The 15,192-nt window shown below is 39.5% G+C and overlaps 3 protein-coding genes across 6 annotated transcripts; 1 reads left to right on the top strand and 2 right to left on the bottom strand.

Annotated features, from left to right (window-relative positions):
* Window positions 1-151: 151 nt before the first annotated feature.
* On the top strand, window positions 152-5,362 carry LOC124195474. 3 transcript variants are annotated; one of them, XM_046589903.1, is made up of 9 exons: window positions 152-426; window positions 488-656; window positions 1,037-1,735; window positions 1,818-2,164; window positions 2,250-2,482; window positions 2,563-2,897; window positions 2,988-3,167; window positions 3,283-3,340; window positions 3,590-5,362. In XM_046589903.1, the coding sequence occupies exons 3-9, from the start codon at window positions 1,094-1,096 to the stop codon at window positions 5,257-5,259; spliced, it is 3,465 nt and encodes a 1,154-aa protein (XP_046445859.1). In that variant the 5' UTR covers window positions 152-426; window positions 488-656; window positions 1,037-1,093; the 3' UTR covers window positions 5,260-5,362. The 3 variants fall into 3 exon arrangements, with proteins under 3 accessions (XP_046445859.1, XP_046445858.1, XP_046445860.1); XM_046589902.1 differs by lacking the exon at window positions 488-656 and having other exon boundaries at window positions 153-426; XM_046589904.1 differs by lacking the exons at window positions 152-426; window positions 488-656 and having other exon boundaries at window positions 1,599-1,736; window positions 1,820-2,164.
* A 50-nt stretch (window positions 5,363-5,412) lies between these two features.
* On the bottom strand, window positions 5,413-6,359 carry LOC124195475. Its single transcript, XM_046589905.1, has 2 exons — window positions 6,279-6,359; window positions 5,413-6,178 (listed from the first exon to the last, which is right to left on the bottom strand). The coding sequence occupies exons 1-2, from the start codon at window positions 6,288-6,290 to the stop codon at window positions 5,522-5,524; spliced, it is 669 nt and encodes a 222-aa protein (XP_046445861.1). The 5' UTR covers window positions 6,291-6,359; the 3' UTR covers window positions 5,413-5,521.
* A 3,944-nt stretch (window positions 6,360-10,303) lies between these two features.
* On the bottom strand, window positions 10,304-12,779 carry LOC124195613. Of its 2 annotated transcripts, XR_006875321.1 has the most exons (3): window positions 11,644-12,779; window positions 10,966-11,407; window positions 10,304-10,874 (listed from the first exon to the last, which is right to left on the bottom strand). XR_006875321.1 is itself a non-coding variant. In XM_046590104.1 (2 exons), exons 1-2 carry the CDS (start codon window positions 10,975-10,977, stop codon window positions 10,548-10,550), a joined length of 339 nt encoding a protein of 112 aa, XP_046446060.1. In that variant the 5' UTR covers window positions 10,978-11,407; the 3' UTR covers window positions 10,304-10,547. The 2 variants fall into 2 exon arrangements, 1 of the variants encoding a protein (XP_046446060.1); XM_046590104.1 differs by lacking the exon at window positions 11,644-12,779.
* Window positions 12,780-15,192: the final 2,413 nt, after the last annotated feature.

Genomic DNA, 15,192 nt, shown 5'->3' with positions numbered 1-15,192 from the left:
AAAAAAAAATAACTAATTGTGTTGAAACTTTGTTTATGGCTACACAGTATGTGGGTTTTTTGTCATTTATCAAGTTTTTTTTATTATCGGCGCTTTGGACAGCCTACTTTGCCCGGGCTTACACCAAGTCCGTTGCAACCACTATCATGGTCACTCACGCTATCGTGCAATTTTTGTATGAAAACGAATTCGTTCGGGCACTAAAAAAGCAGTTTGAATTTTTTCTTAGAGGTCCCATCATTGTGTGTAGTTCAACAGTTTCTGAAAGTACTACACATATGTGAAGTGGAACCAATTTCACTCAACTTGAGAATTTCAGGAACTGTTGAACTACACATAAATTAAAAGTTATGTAAACACTGAGCTGAAACAGCAGCTGTGCATTCGATTTTACTGTTTGTTACATCGCTCTACATTGCCGTTAAAGTAAGTTTTTTTTTCAAATTCAAATGATAATCAAATTCAAACATATGTGTGTTCTTTAAAGTCTATAGTACGTAATGAAATGTGGTTGAAAAACGTTGCATTACATTCCCGACTATTCCCCACCGTCCAATCAGAAATTGCCAACGTATGTAGCCTAAGCCTAAACAAGGCTACAGCACGTGACAAGGGCGGTTTCTTATCTAAAGCGGTGAAGTTATACGTGACAATGCGTAAATATTCGTGATAACCGATAAGCTACAAATATGAAATTATTGGGTCCAGCAACCGCTAGCTGTGGGCGCCAAATGAGGCCCTGCACATGCATAGGTTTCCAGCCATCATTTATCCAGTAACATCGGAGTCCAAACTGGTGGCGTACAAGCAAAGCCGTTATATTCATATAACGGCTCGCAATGAATTATCCGGGAACATTCAGTTGCTCGCTTACCGCCGATTTGATGACTCTGATGTAACTGGATAAATGATGGCTAGAAACCTATGCATGTGCATGGTCCCATTTGGCGCCCACAGCTAGCGGTTGCTGGACTCTAATATCGGTCTAATATCTTACTGTATATAATATATTTCTCTCTTTGATGGGCGATTATAGCCTAGGCGAATAGCTAGGTAAATCGAAACCTATTGCGTAGCATATCTCCAATTTCTCATGGATTGCACTTTCCGGAAAAGTTGTCCCGGGAAAAGCGTCGAACACAATGAAATTCTGCGACAGATTACAGAACAATTGGCAGAAATCCACTCCCGAGGAGAGATTCATGGGAAACACATTTCGTCCCTCGCCGAAATCCTTGATTCAGCGCGAAAATTGGATATTTCAAACGAATCGTTGAGCGAATGGCGGCCTGCTGAAGAGACGAAGACCGATTTAAAACCAACCAAAGAAGGAGATGTATTTTCCTTGGGATGCTACTTTTATTACGTCATCACCGGTGGACAACATCCGTTCGGGAAATCTGGCCAACGCGCCTTGTTTATCGAAAACAATTTGTATCATTTGGCTGGATGTCGAGACCAACAACTTCAAACGCTCATAGCCAAAATGATCAGTCACGATTGCACAAAAAGGCCCACTTCATCCGAATTGCTTAAGCACCCATTCCTTTGGCATGGTAAAAAAATAGAAGAGTACCTGAGGAATGTGGCCGAAAATATCGACGAGAAGAGTGATCAATATAATAAATGGAAAGGTACCATTCTCTTGTCAGACAAATCAATTGGAGTCAACAGAGGTCAGAAGAAAACGTCAGTAAAGGTTACAAATGTTGCTGCGGTTTTGAAAGAAATCAAGGTGAGTGCTGCCTGAGCTACAGCAAATTTTGATTAAAATGATTTTATCAACTGAAAAATTAATTGTTTTATTTTTAACGTAGGAAAAAAAAGCGAACCCAACAGATTTGTGTCAAATGTTTCCGAATCTATTTCCCTCTGTATACATTTCTGAAAATACTGAAAGCAACGAAATAGAGCAAGAAATCGAGAATGAGTCGCAGCCAGAAATTTTCAACGACCTTTTGATAGCGAATGGGAGATTTGGAAAAGTCGAATCGGTTACGAAAATCAAGAGACGTCATGGTCGTCTCGGATTGCAACACGTCCATGTGATTCAATTTCAAAAAGATTGTGATGACACAATAACGACTAAATGGGAACGTTTGCGTTATTTAAGTCATCCGAACTGCCTGCAATGCTTCTATCTTGTTGAGAACACTTCAGAAATGTAAATCTGCACATTTTTTATATTATTTTATGTTTCCACTCAACAGCGAAGTAATTTTATGTGTTTTATTGTTTTATGTCTACAGTTGCATGGCTTTCGAGCCATTCAATGAAACACTGGAGACATGGCTTGAAAGAAGAGATAGAAAACAATTGGACTGTGAAACTATAACTGACATTCTCCGTCAAATCACGAAAGGACTTATGCATTATCATACCAACAAGCTCACACACGGGAACCTATCTTTAAGCCAAATCGTAATTTTTGAAAAGGAATCGACCATCGTTGCAAAAGTTGCGACACTTGCGTTAAGTCCCGGTAGGGTTTATTTTATATGGGTAAAACAGTTTTTGAAAGTAGCTCTGACTTTTGTCTTTTGTTCATTTTAAAATAAATAGAAAAATCTTCTCCAGACCTGACCACAGCTAACATGAAAAATGACATTCGGGAGCTTGGTCAAATATTTTCTCATTTGTTGAGTGAATCCCCGCAAGAAATATCACAATCCCGAATCCACCTCATCCGAGCCATGAAAGAATCAGTTCTTCCATCAGCAGCATCAATCCTGAAACACCCGTTCCTTTGGTCGCTGGAAATGACCACAGCTTTTCTTCTTGCGGCTCGTGATTACTACGTGCATCATCCAAATTTCGACAAAATATCAACACTGAATCCTGATCAACAAAATTTGATAACAAATAGAGTAGCTCTGCAAACTTTTTCATTGCAAATGGTAAATTTATTTTACCAATTTTATTTAAGCTATATTATTTATCTTGTGCGCGATAACAAAACCTACTTTCGGATATTGCTACCTTTATAGCGCAATTTGACTGCGGAAGAGCACAATTCATTTGTTGCGGAATGGACGAAGAAGCGATTTCCTAAATTAGTTCTGCAGACTTGGCTCAGATTACAAAAATTCAAAGAGGTTTCTTCTGACGAAGATTTGGATCTCAGTTCCTTTTATCACCCGAATTATGATTTCCCTGCATATGATGAGGTAAGTGCTGCAATCCATTATTATAGTTTATACCTCATTAATTAAAAGAATGAAAGGTTGAATAATTGAAAAAAGAAAAGACATAGTTGTCCTGATATTGTATCTTTTTTTTTAGCCCATAGATGATGAAACAATTATTGACATCAAAAACGATGATAGGAGTCCACCACAAAGTAAGTACCTTTTTAGTTTTTTCCTTGATTTGTAGTAAATAGTTGAAGTCTTCAACTATTTCAAATGATACTTTACTCTTCAATGAAGAGATAAGGGCTGCCTATTATATAGAGAGTAGGGGTAGAGGAGAGTAAGTTAAGAACAGACAATGCCTTGTGCTCTCGACTTATTTTTTAAAAGTGCCATTTTTTTTTAACACGTCAAAGTCTTAGCAATATTAAGCAATAGCCGAATCTTTTTTTATTCAGATTCGGAATTCGGAAAATCAGAAATGCATTCCCTTAAAAAGTGCACAAAAAGGATATTAATAACCAAAATGGATCAAGAGACCAGTAATTATATTATGAAGCACATCGACAATTTATCTACAAGAACATCTCGTCCCTTGCCCGTCTCGGTCGTTGCTCATCAATCTGATGACTCTTACGAATCAACTTTCAATGCATTTAAAATGGAAATTGAAGCAGTTATTTTGAAGTTCGCGCAGCTCTGGAAGAAAAATGCTACACTTGCCATTGCCGACAACTATCATTTAACACCAATTTCCTCCGCTGCGCGCTTCGCTGCAAACAACAAGTCTCCTCAAATCATCTCATTGTATAGAAAAAACAAGGCGCTTCACTTCGCAGTAAAGAATAATTGGCTAACAAGAGCCCATTTTCTTTTGCAAAGTGGAGCCGATATTAATGTAAAAGACGTTTCCGGCAAGAGTCCACTTCACATTGCAGTGGACATGAACTCAGTTGAAATGGTGAAACTGCTACTCAGTTATCACGGGAATCCAAATGTTGCTTTCCCAGAAAATGCTGATAATATTATCATTGGTCGTGCCTTGCATCTTGCAGTGGCAAAAAATTTGCCGGAATTGGTGGAAGTAATTTTGAATGCTGGTGCAGATACCAATCAAACAAACTGTAACGGTGAAACTGCGCTCCATTTGGCGGCAGCAACACACACTCTCAGTCCCAACCGTCTACTCATAGTGGATCTGTTGATCAAAAAAGGAGCCAACCCCAATGTCATTGATAACCGTGGCCGTACAGTGCTTTACAGCGCACTATTCAACATGGCCGAAGATGTTGCGAAACTATTATTGGAAATGGATTGCGCCATCGAAGTTGTCAATCAACAGGAATTTGAAACGGGACTTACACCTTTACACTTGGCTGCTTGGCACAAGTATGAAAACATAACAACGATGCTCCTTGCCAAAGAAGCCAAAGTAGATATTAAAGAAAGAAATGGCCTAACGCCTCTCGAGTACGCTGCTGCATTAAATGCTGTTAATGTGGCTGAACGTTTATTAGAAGCCGACGCTGAAGGCATCTCGCGAAACCAAGTTAAAAATATCCGTTCGCCGTTGCATGTGGCAGCTGCATACGATGCGCTTGAAGTCGGGGTACTCTTCATTTCAAAAGGAGCAGATATTCATTCCATTGACGGACTATGTTTAACTCCGCTTCACTACGCAGCCTATCGCAAAAGCACGCGTTTCATCGAATTTCTTAAAGCCACGCAAGAAAACTGGCTTGATGTATCGGCATCTGATGAGAGGCATCAGCGCAAACCGAAGCTGAAACGGAATAAGGAAAAAATAAACAGAAAACGCCTCTTTCGTCCACGAAGGCATCAGCCAGAAATTCGGCGGAAACGCCAACCACCAAATCAACAACAATACCACACAATACCTAACCTGAGCAAAAATCTCAGCCCTGATGAGTTGGCGTCAATCCCGCAGTTAATCGATTGTTTTAAAGTCATTAGCTCGGATATTCCAAAATTTCCGATAAACAATCCTTCGTCTGTAACCTCGTTTGTAACTGTAAAACAACAACAAGTGATAAATTTAGCCCCTAGACACGGTAAGTTTATGGGGGAGGGGGATAGTTTCAGTAAATTTGAAGTTCTTGCGAAATAACTTTGTTAAATTTTACATGCATCATTTTGTCTTTGTAGTGAAACATATATATTGTGTAGTTCTATTGCCTATTGCATTATTCAATACACCATATATAAATATACACTGATGGGCCAGCATCTTGTTAAATAGAAACCGATAACGACCGATAAAAACCACAAAGACAACCAAATGTACTGCTTGCTGCTGAGGATAAAGTCCCACTAGCAATAATGTTCTAGTAACACGTTGAGAAAAAAGGGTGAACAAAATTGTATCGCGATCACTTCAGAATATGGGGACTTATCGTGTCAAATAAAAAGAAATCCAAATAGGGGTGAAGAATCCTAGTAGCAGAGTTAGGATACGTAGGCCATCTGAATTTTGAATATGGAGCAAAGGTATGGACGGGAAATGGTTGATAGGGGTTCTGACCTCTGATCGTATCTCCTTGGAATTCAATGTTGTGCTGGGTAGTCATCTGAGTCTGTGTTACAGGAGATGTAACTTTCAATTCAGAGTACCTAAAGGGATTCTGCTGTACAGCTGGTGCATTAATAACAGGCGTATCACTTTTAGCGCTGGTCAAGTCCATCGAACTAAAAGGAACGACTGTTTGAGGGCTTAGATTGGACATGATCATATCAGTAGCGGCGAGTATGTGCGGGGTTTCGAGTGTTTCGTACATGTGAACATTAGTAGTATTAATATTAGTAGATCCGCATGTCGTAGGATCAATCACACAAAAAATAATTCGCCATTTGTAGACCAAAAAGATTAGATTGGCCATAAAAGCATAAGTTGCGATTTGATTGACGAGAGCCGGGTTGTTACGATCTTCCACTTCGTGAGCCATATTTTTCTGGAAGGACGTGAAAGACATTTCAGTCTTATAGACAGGAGCTGCTAAAGCGGCAGGAACAAACAGCGCCAAAAGAAGCTTTTGAAAAATGATATCTATATTATACGCTATTATATAATATACACACATAGTACATGAACGCAAAATGATTTCGAATCTAAATTCTATTGATACTTACAAAAAAATTCATTTTGATTTTTAAATTCTCTGTATGAACTAGGACACTTGCTCGTTCACGTCTGAACCTCAGGAAAAGTACGCTTGCTAGATTTATACGAGCCAGGAAGAGGACGTTGGTAGGAGAATAAACAAGTTGTGGGCCCCATTCCAGTTGATTCATTTCCCGCAATTCTAATATAAATACATGTACTAGCGCTGGATTGTCTAGTCGAAAACATCTCGTTCGGTAAGTTTTAAAATTTCATAGAAATGCTGATTTGCTTTCCACTTTTCCAACTCAAGAGCCTTTTTCATGATTTCTTGATCACGACTACCGCGGTACCACTCGAGTTGATTCACCTCGACCAAGAAGAATAACAAACAAGTATTCAAATCAAATTTTTACGACTTTGCTTGCAAGGCAGCTAACACACACGCGGGATTCACCGGGTCCTGACGCACGATGAAAATGTTACTTATCTCCCTGTTTTTCCATTAGCAGTTTACTTTCACTGTACTTATGGTAATTTAGGTTAAGCTCAAGGTGAACGCATTATGCATATTATCCGACTCGCGGTGTATTATTTTGATAGAACAATATTGATCGAGCGGTTGAGACAACGGCAACAGACTAGGATCGATACTGTTCGACCAAACAAATAAATTGGAGCCTGGAAGAGGACGTTGGTCGGAGAATAAACAAGCTGTGGGCCCCATTCCAGTTGAATCATTTCCCAACATTCAAATATGAATACATGTACTAAACATTGGATTCTCTAGTCGAAAACATCTCGTTCGGTAAGTTTTAAAATGTTATAGATATGCTGATTTGCTTTCCATTTTTCCAACTAAAGAGCCTTTTCCTTGATTTCTTGATCACGACTATACAAGAACTCGAGTTGATTCACCTCGACCAAGGGGACCGAACGAGTATTCAAATCTGGAATTTATTTACGACTTTGCTTAAGGCAGCTATTAAGCACGCCGGATTCACCAGGTGAAGCTCAGGGTGAACGCATATAACGCATATTTTCCAACTTGAAGCTTAATATTGATCGTGCTCAATTTGTCGTGTGGGTCTGAGAACGGCAGACTAAGATCGTTATTGTTCAATAACTAATTCAGCGTCATTTCATTGCAACCCAAACAATTAAACAAAAAAAAGGTGAAGACTGGCACAGATTTAGGAAATGCGTTATTCAATCGGGGTGTGAAAAAGAAACGTGTGGCGAATCGTAAAAAAGGCGAGGCCGACTATGTACAGGTGGATTGATGCATGTGGGAAAATTGATCAAACAGAAGAGAACTTGTCCTGCGGAAAACACAAGTTTGCCTCCGATAATGTGCAAATCGGTTGCGGTATTAAAATTTGCTTTACGAACCTCATTGGCGACTGGTTTGGAATCGGCTAAAAGTGTTGGAATTTCAGGACATACGTTGGAGCTGCCATTACGGTGATGGTCAAAAGAGAAAAGAAGAGGCTTAGGAATAAGAGGGAAGTCCGTCACGGAATAATTTAATTGTAGAAGGCAATAAGTTAGAATGGTGATTGGCTTACGAACCAGGAAGTGCCAGTGTGGCGGCATGACCCTCTTGGTGAAAAAATTTTTAAGTTACACTTTGCTTCAAGTGTTTCAAGTTCAAATATTTCTGGATTTGATTTTTTGCCCACAGACAAAATTGCGAGAGACAAAAACAGGCCTGATCTACAGTCGTTCTAAACGTGAGCTATTTAATGAACTCTGACTGAGAAAAACACAAACAGCAAGATGAAACAGTTTCAACCAACTGAATGGCCCAAGAATAATCGTACTCCGTATACTCCGCATCGATTCAAAATCAACGCCACCAGTATGTCAAAAAGGAAGAATAGAGGTAGATTTGTCCTACCTTTAAGCCTGGGAAATACAGCCAGGCATCCACAAGGGCTCATCCATCCGTAGATAAGTTGAATCCAGTACCAGGCAGGATAGGAAAAAGGGAGTCCTCGTGAATACACCCACACTCTCATGGGCGTACACGAGGACATTCAAAGAAAGGGGGAAGAAGAGATCCGTAATTCGACCGACATCGGTAGTTTCTCCAATCCAACGGGATGCTGTTTATCTAAATACAAAAATTTCAACAATGAGTTACGAAAAATTATTTACAGAAACAATAACAAGCAAGGAGAAGTTGCAAATAAGAAGTTGTAAACCAGGGGTATACCCTAATTTTTAATAAACAGGAGAATCGAAGGTTTCCATGAAATACACTTCATTTATGCAAGTCATGCATCATTAAAAAATCTGGCAGGTTACATGCAGGTTAATAAAAGTAGCAAAAATTATTACCTAAGTGATGTTAATGTGATTGTTTCTGATGACAAGGTCATCAGTCAAATAATATGATGACTAGAGGTTCAGCACAAGGGAAACTTTGCTGTTACGATGGCTGGCTCAGGCCTGAAATCTGCAACAGAGGAAAAAGTTACATGCATTGTTGAGTGCAAACAAACAAACTGCCATGAATCGACAAGGGGATAAATCAGGAAGTAACAATTCACAAACTTGGAACAAGTTAACTTTTCTAGTTAAGCTTCCATAGTCATCCCATTTTTATTCTGAGTATTTACCTGCCAAACAGCATGGAGTAGCATGGAAACTTGCTGGAAAGCTGCGACACCAAAGTTGACATGACGAAGACCACATTTAAGTAATTTATTTTCGTGCATCCACGTCCACAAAAGTGATCTTTCAGTCATGGAATATAACATATACCATGGTTCCGTTTATCTTTAAAATCTTAATCTCCTTTTCACTTTTCCGTGGCCATGCCTTTTCGAAAACTTGTAAGAGCAGACGACACTTCATGTAATTAGCAATCCTTATTTCCTTAAGCTAATAAGATATCCGCATTCCGCAGAATATTTCGATTTACCGAGGAAGCAAAAGCGTGAAGACCGTGAAGAATAGTTCAGTTCTGGGTCACCAGCGAACGTTCATCCCCTGTATTTATACAATATACGTTATGGTCAAAAGAAACGAGTTTATGCAAATGTTTTCTTTTGTTATTTTGTAATTAAATAAAATGCATTTGGTCAAATTTCGGTTTGATTTGATTTTTCATCGATAACGGATCCTCCTGCGATTTAACTCCAAATAAATAAAGTTTCTTGAATCAGCAATAAAGTATGATAATCACAGCAGTCACAGAGTTGAACGAACGTGTGACTTTGTGGAACAGGTTTTTCGATTAAACTGTAAGGCTCTTAGTTTATTACACGGATAGGATCGGCCGTCATTAGTGACTACTGACTAGTGAGTGTTTGTCGAGCTACACTTCAAAATTCACAAGCAAACCGGTATTTGTGGATCCAAGGTTAGTCTCAGGTAAACAGAACGATATAATACGCAGCCAAAATTTCTTTGGTCATTTTTTCCCGAAAGGCAAAAAATAAAAAAAAAAGACGGTTGCCTATCTGAAAACAAAAATCAAATCTAGAATAAACCGTTTCTAGTTCAAGGTTGCAGCATTGATCAATCCAGCTCCATTGACGTAAAACTACTATGCTATGTTCCAGCACCTGCCCATTAATCTCTGCGCTCTATAGTGAAACAAGAACATTCAAATTCGACACTGTTATTTTAAACACTGTTATTAATAAAAGCCTAAAGAATTCTTTTTTAAATCATGTTCGGACGAATGACCGACAGTGTTACACTTTGGCTCCTGCACTTGCACAATTATTTGACGTCAACTGACAGTCATCCTTGATGGTCACGGCTACGGGCATGATTGATGTCATCCACGGTGATGATTTACATTTAATGTCCGACTAATAAGGATAACCATAGCGAGAAAGGTGTCGAGTTTCGAGTGACAGTAACCGAGGACGCGATGAATGCCGGCCGTGATGGACATCAAAAGATTTTTCTCTAATAATCCCGTATAAAGGGAAATGACAATCGCTGGAAATTTCAGCTTTAATACTACGCAGTCATATTATTATGCCACCAATTACATATCAGTGAAAGAGTATATAGAGAAAATTAATTCATTTCATTAGTCCTGAATAAGAATGTATTTCAGCCAAATAACAAAACAATGGCTACCGTATGCTCCGAGTCGAATACAATTTGTCAATAATATATTCTGGTTAAAATGAGATAACTTTAACTTTTGTTCGACTGCCCATCCCATGGGTAATTATCAAGCATGGGCGTAGCTTGGCCGAAATGGAAAAAAAAAACCAAAGTGGCAGCAGTTTAGGCCGTAGACCAGGCTTGTCGACACTGCCCCTGCATCTCTAAATTTGACGCTGCTTGCTAGCTGCTGGTTCCTTCAAACTTCGGCCGGGGCGATTTCCACCATATTGCAATTGACTTTGATACTTTGTGCTGGATGCTGGAGCAGCGTCAAGGCTCTTATAGTCTGTGCCGGTTGGTTCAATAATTTCACTCACGCTTCGCCCCCATCTTGGTGGACTTTTAAAAATCTTGTCCAACACGCCACCTAATTGACGCTTTGCGCGGAAGGGAGCGGCGTCGGTAGCAGCGGGTAGCAGCGGGTAGCCAGTATAACTTTCGATAACCTGGACTTGAGCGGCCACAGCGAGCAGCAAAACGCAAGCGATCTAATATTTCCACCCAAATTTAAATTTAAATATCGCGCCATCAAATACAAATTGAAAAGTCTCTTAATAGTGAAAAACGGGTAAAGCTTACCTTAAACTTCATAATGTCGTTGCTGGAGAGAAGTTGAGAAAATGGAGAGAACTGCTAAGAGTTCGACGATGATATGGGTGGTTATGATCAGCTCCCCGGTTCTTGCTCCGGTCCTTTTATACTCAACCCTCCGATAAGAAGCGCTGGCTAACCAATGCCATTTCTTTCGTCGATATATCCTCAGCGATCTGCGCATTATTTTCGTTACATGCCCTTGTATTACACCCGGAAATTCAGGGATAAACAACGAAAACTTTTGGTGGTTAGTGTGCCATTGGCGCGTTTTCTATATCGGGAGCAAGTCAAACTACTTTGGATTCCATCCAGCAATTGTTAATAAGGCGTTATCAGCCAAAATCATCAGCACGGATGATGTAACAATTCAAATAAAGTGCAGCCGCAGCAGTATACTCCAAGCGAAATCTGTTCGTTTTTTTTTTTCCTTTAACATTCAAACGAAACATAATTGATTAATGTTTTATTTTCATTTGGATTTTGGACGTTTACAATCAACAATCATAAAGGTTTCATTGGATTATATTTTTCGATTGCTTTACTGATCCACACAAGCCTCTATCTTTATGCATAAACATTGATAACTGCTTCCAGGTATGGTTTGGTCATCTATTTCACCACAGAAACAAAACGAACCAATTAAAGAAAAAATGAAGTACTTACACATTATATTTAGAGGTGAAATGGGAGGGTTGAAATAAAACAGCGGCCTGGCCTGGTATACTTTGTATATATGTCGAACCTGTTCTCTGATTAATGTTCCTGTATCGCTGATTGCTTGGCTGATTGCTTGTTTTGTACAATGTTCAATGCAAACGCGCCTCGCCCTGCTGAAATCAGGTATTATTTCAAGGATTTTGCGAAATCAGCAGTTCTTGTTTTGACGTTTTATTGTTTGTTTTGTTTCAAATTGGAATTATTTGGTTTCTGAGCTGAATTTCCCGCACACCTTCATTTTCCCCGCGTGGTGATGCTTGGTAACTCCCAAATTCTCATTAACGAAGGTCGCTACTTCATTCTCTTTGGTTGGAATAAAGAATTACTCGTTATTACTTTAGCACCCGTGATACGCAAATGCTGAACTAAACAATTCCAATGTTTCAAAATTCTTTCAATAGAATACACAAGACTTCTTATGCTGAGCGCGTATAATTGGGAGAATTCTGTGCATAGACGAACTGCTGAATCCTACCTTGAAATGAAAATATAATTATGAAGAAAAGGGGTGTGCTTCACGATGCGAGTGTTTTAGTCATTGGTATAACATTTGCTCGATATTTGCTTCAGGTGCTGAGCTGATGATGGCGGAGAACCTGGAAAAAATCCAGCGCGTTGCCTGAGGAGAGCACATTGTTTTACCAAGCGAACTGCTGTAACTATAAGGACTTTATCACGACTCTGTGCATTGCTAATTCTATAAGACAATTGAATCCGCACAAATAAACAAAAGTGCTTAAATGCGACAGTTGGAATGTCAGCAGAAATATCCATTAGATGTTGGTTAAAACACAAACAGGCCTACTGAAATGAGCACATTTCCTCAACTAAACGAAATCAAAGAGATATAACGCAACTTCAATCCGTGTTGATCCTGTTGTAAGATCGATAGAGCCGCAACACTCACAGTTTCCATTCTGGGCTTCGCTGAATGTTCGCTAGGTTTTATATATACTAGGGAGGGCGTGCGGTGGTTGGAATTCGAAAGAATAAACAAGTTCTATGTGGATTTCCCAATTTCATAGTGCGAAAAATGAGCCTCAAATTTATTCATAGAATTTCTGACGTCGGCGGAGATTGGCTGACGCAACTTGAAAACACATCACGTAGTCCAAGTTTTTTTTTTTAACTTCGTCATTGAGTGGCGCACGAGAATATTCACGTCGTGCTCGTGTGTGTATTTAATAATTTATATAATTGGCGGTCAGCCTCGGTCATGTGTGAGTTGTATAAACCAAAAGATTTGTGAACGGGTTTTTTGGGTTTTCCCAATCGACAGACGTTGACTCATATTGGCATAATTTTCTGTGGTCCATGAGAGCTGGAAGCACCTGGAAGGTTGATGACAAAACTGGTATTCGGACCTTAGAGGTCGGATCAAGGATAATGTATTAGTCTTGAAAATTAAGCGAAAACACGTGCCTTGCCAATACGTTTGCGCAGTAACGCGAGTCCAAATCGCCTCATTTTTCATTAAATTCGCGCATAGTTTTCCAGAAAATTCTCAAATTTTTTTTCCAATGGTTTCCTCTGCTTTTACCGAGTTCATGTATAATTCTATCGAATTAGCGCATACACTTTCCACTCATGTGGTAGAATAACTACACGCAAGATCCGTATAGTTGCTATTATTACAAAAAGGTCACCTGTTCATCATTTCCCTTTGTTTCTAAATCAAAAAGTCAACTTTGTCGTCGAGCTAATTAGACTAGAATTGGAATGTGCTAGGACCATGAAGAAGAAGACATTTTTCGCTGTCTCAACATATAGCACGAGAACCAGACAAAAGCGACCTACCAATTAATAATCACAACGCTAAACAAAGGCTGTTATCATCGAAAAATTCACGCTTACCACCCGCTTCATTGTATAGTGCGCCTTGTAAGAAGGTGATGATTGACGATACAAAGGCTGAGAGGATGGAAAAACCCAGTGAGAGAAGCTACATTAGCGCCCAACGGTCTGGGAGTGAACTGTTTTTATTATATACCAACTGGCGAAACTAGATGGCCATGAGTGCTCCTTGTTTACAACCGACATTCTCAACGATATGCGTAATAGTAGTATTTCGACTCAGTCATTCTAAACCCCACCCAGAATCAAAGAGAGACCGGATCGTTGTGCGGAGTCGATAAACGACCTTGCTCACAAGGCAAAGCGTTCATGATTGCATGGAGTGTAACTAGGCGAAAGTTAACATCTCGTTAACAAACTCGTTAACATGCCGTCTGAACGACATCGGCAACTGGGTTGGAATCGGTCAAAAGTGCTGGGATTTCCGGATACATATTACGATTACAATCAGAAGAGAAAGAGAAGAGTCTTTCAGAAATAAAAGAACAAAACAGAATCATTTAAATGTAGAAGGCAGATCGCAATAAATAAGATGGTGATTGGCTTAAAAATATATATTTCGATGATATCCGTTTTCTATTGATTCGATTGTCGTCGATAACGGACCCTCATGATGCGATTTAACTCCAAATCAGAAGAGTTTCTTGCATTCGCGATAAAGTAATCACAGTAGAGGTGAACAACCGTGACTATGATGTGGAAACAGGTTTTGTTTTTTATTATAAAAAGGCGCGTATAGGTAACACCAACACGGATAGGGTCGGCCGACATTAGTGAGTGTTGGTCGAGCTACACTTAAGAGTTATCTAAGCGAACCGGTATTTGTGAATTCAAGGTTAGTCTCAGGTAAACAGCAGAATGATAATTCAGCAAGGAGCCAAAATTTTCTTTGGTCATTTTTCCCGTTTTTACCAGCGGTTTCACAAAAGCGAAGAATTTAACAAAAAAAAAGACGGCTGGACTACCTGAGAACAAAAATCAAATCTAGAATTAACCGTTTCTAGTTCAAGGTTGCAGCATTGATCAATCCAGCTCCATTGACGTAACTTCTATGCTGTGTTCCACCTGTCCATAAATCCCTGCGCTCTATGTAGCGGAACAAGAACATTCAAACTCGAATCACAGTTATTTTCCTGTTAATAGAAGCCGAAGAAATTCTTTTCAAAATCATGTTACAGGACGAATGACCGACAGTGTTGACACTTTCATCTAGGCTATATAGTGTTAAGATACATGTGTTTTAGCCATCGACGATTATTTAGATTGATGTCCGACTAAGGATAACAATAATCTAGCTTGAAGAGAGGTGCCAACTCTTGCCCATTTGACAAGAGCTGAGGGACAGGATGAATGGCGGGCGTGATGGAAATAAAGTGGCTCGATTGATCCGAAAATAGTAGGCCCTACAGTCGTGGTTACCACACGGGCAATAAAGTGAGATAACGGTTAATTACTATGAGGACCTTATATGCAATGCCACTCACAACCAAGGACGTATGGTTACCGGTACGCATATAGAATTTATTTGTTATATGTTTCTCGTTTCGCTCTGAGGCCCAAAGCTATATACAATGATACAGCACATTTTTCTACTTAATAATATCCCTTAAAGGCAAGTGGCAATTTCAGCTTTTATTACGC

This window comes from Daphnia pulex, chromosome 6 (assembly GCF_021134715.1).
Source record: "Daphnia pulex isolate KAP4 chromosome 6, ASM2113471v1".
NCBI lineage: Eukaryota > Metazoa > Arthropoda > Branchiopoda > Diplostraca > Daphniidae > Daphnia > Daphnia pulex.
The sequence above is the reverse complement of the archived record's forward strand: the minus strand, read 5'-3'. Positions and strand labels throughout refer to the sequence as shown.

Excerpts from the sequence above, each read along its gene's own strand:
- LOC124195474 (XM_046589903.1), top strand. The coding sequence starts at position 1,094 with ATGGATTGCACTTTCCGGAAAAGTTGTCCCGGGAAAAGCGTCGAACAC. Across the intron at positions 2,483-2,562 it reads GACACTTGCGTTAAGTCCCG|AAAAATCTTCTCCAGACCTG; the intron begins GTAGGGTTTATT and ends TAAAATAAATAG. Across the intron at positions 3,168-3,282 it reads ATTTCCCTGCATATGATGAG|CCCATAGATGATGAAACAAT; the intron begins GTAAGTGCTGCA and ends CTTTTTTTTTAG.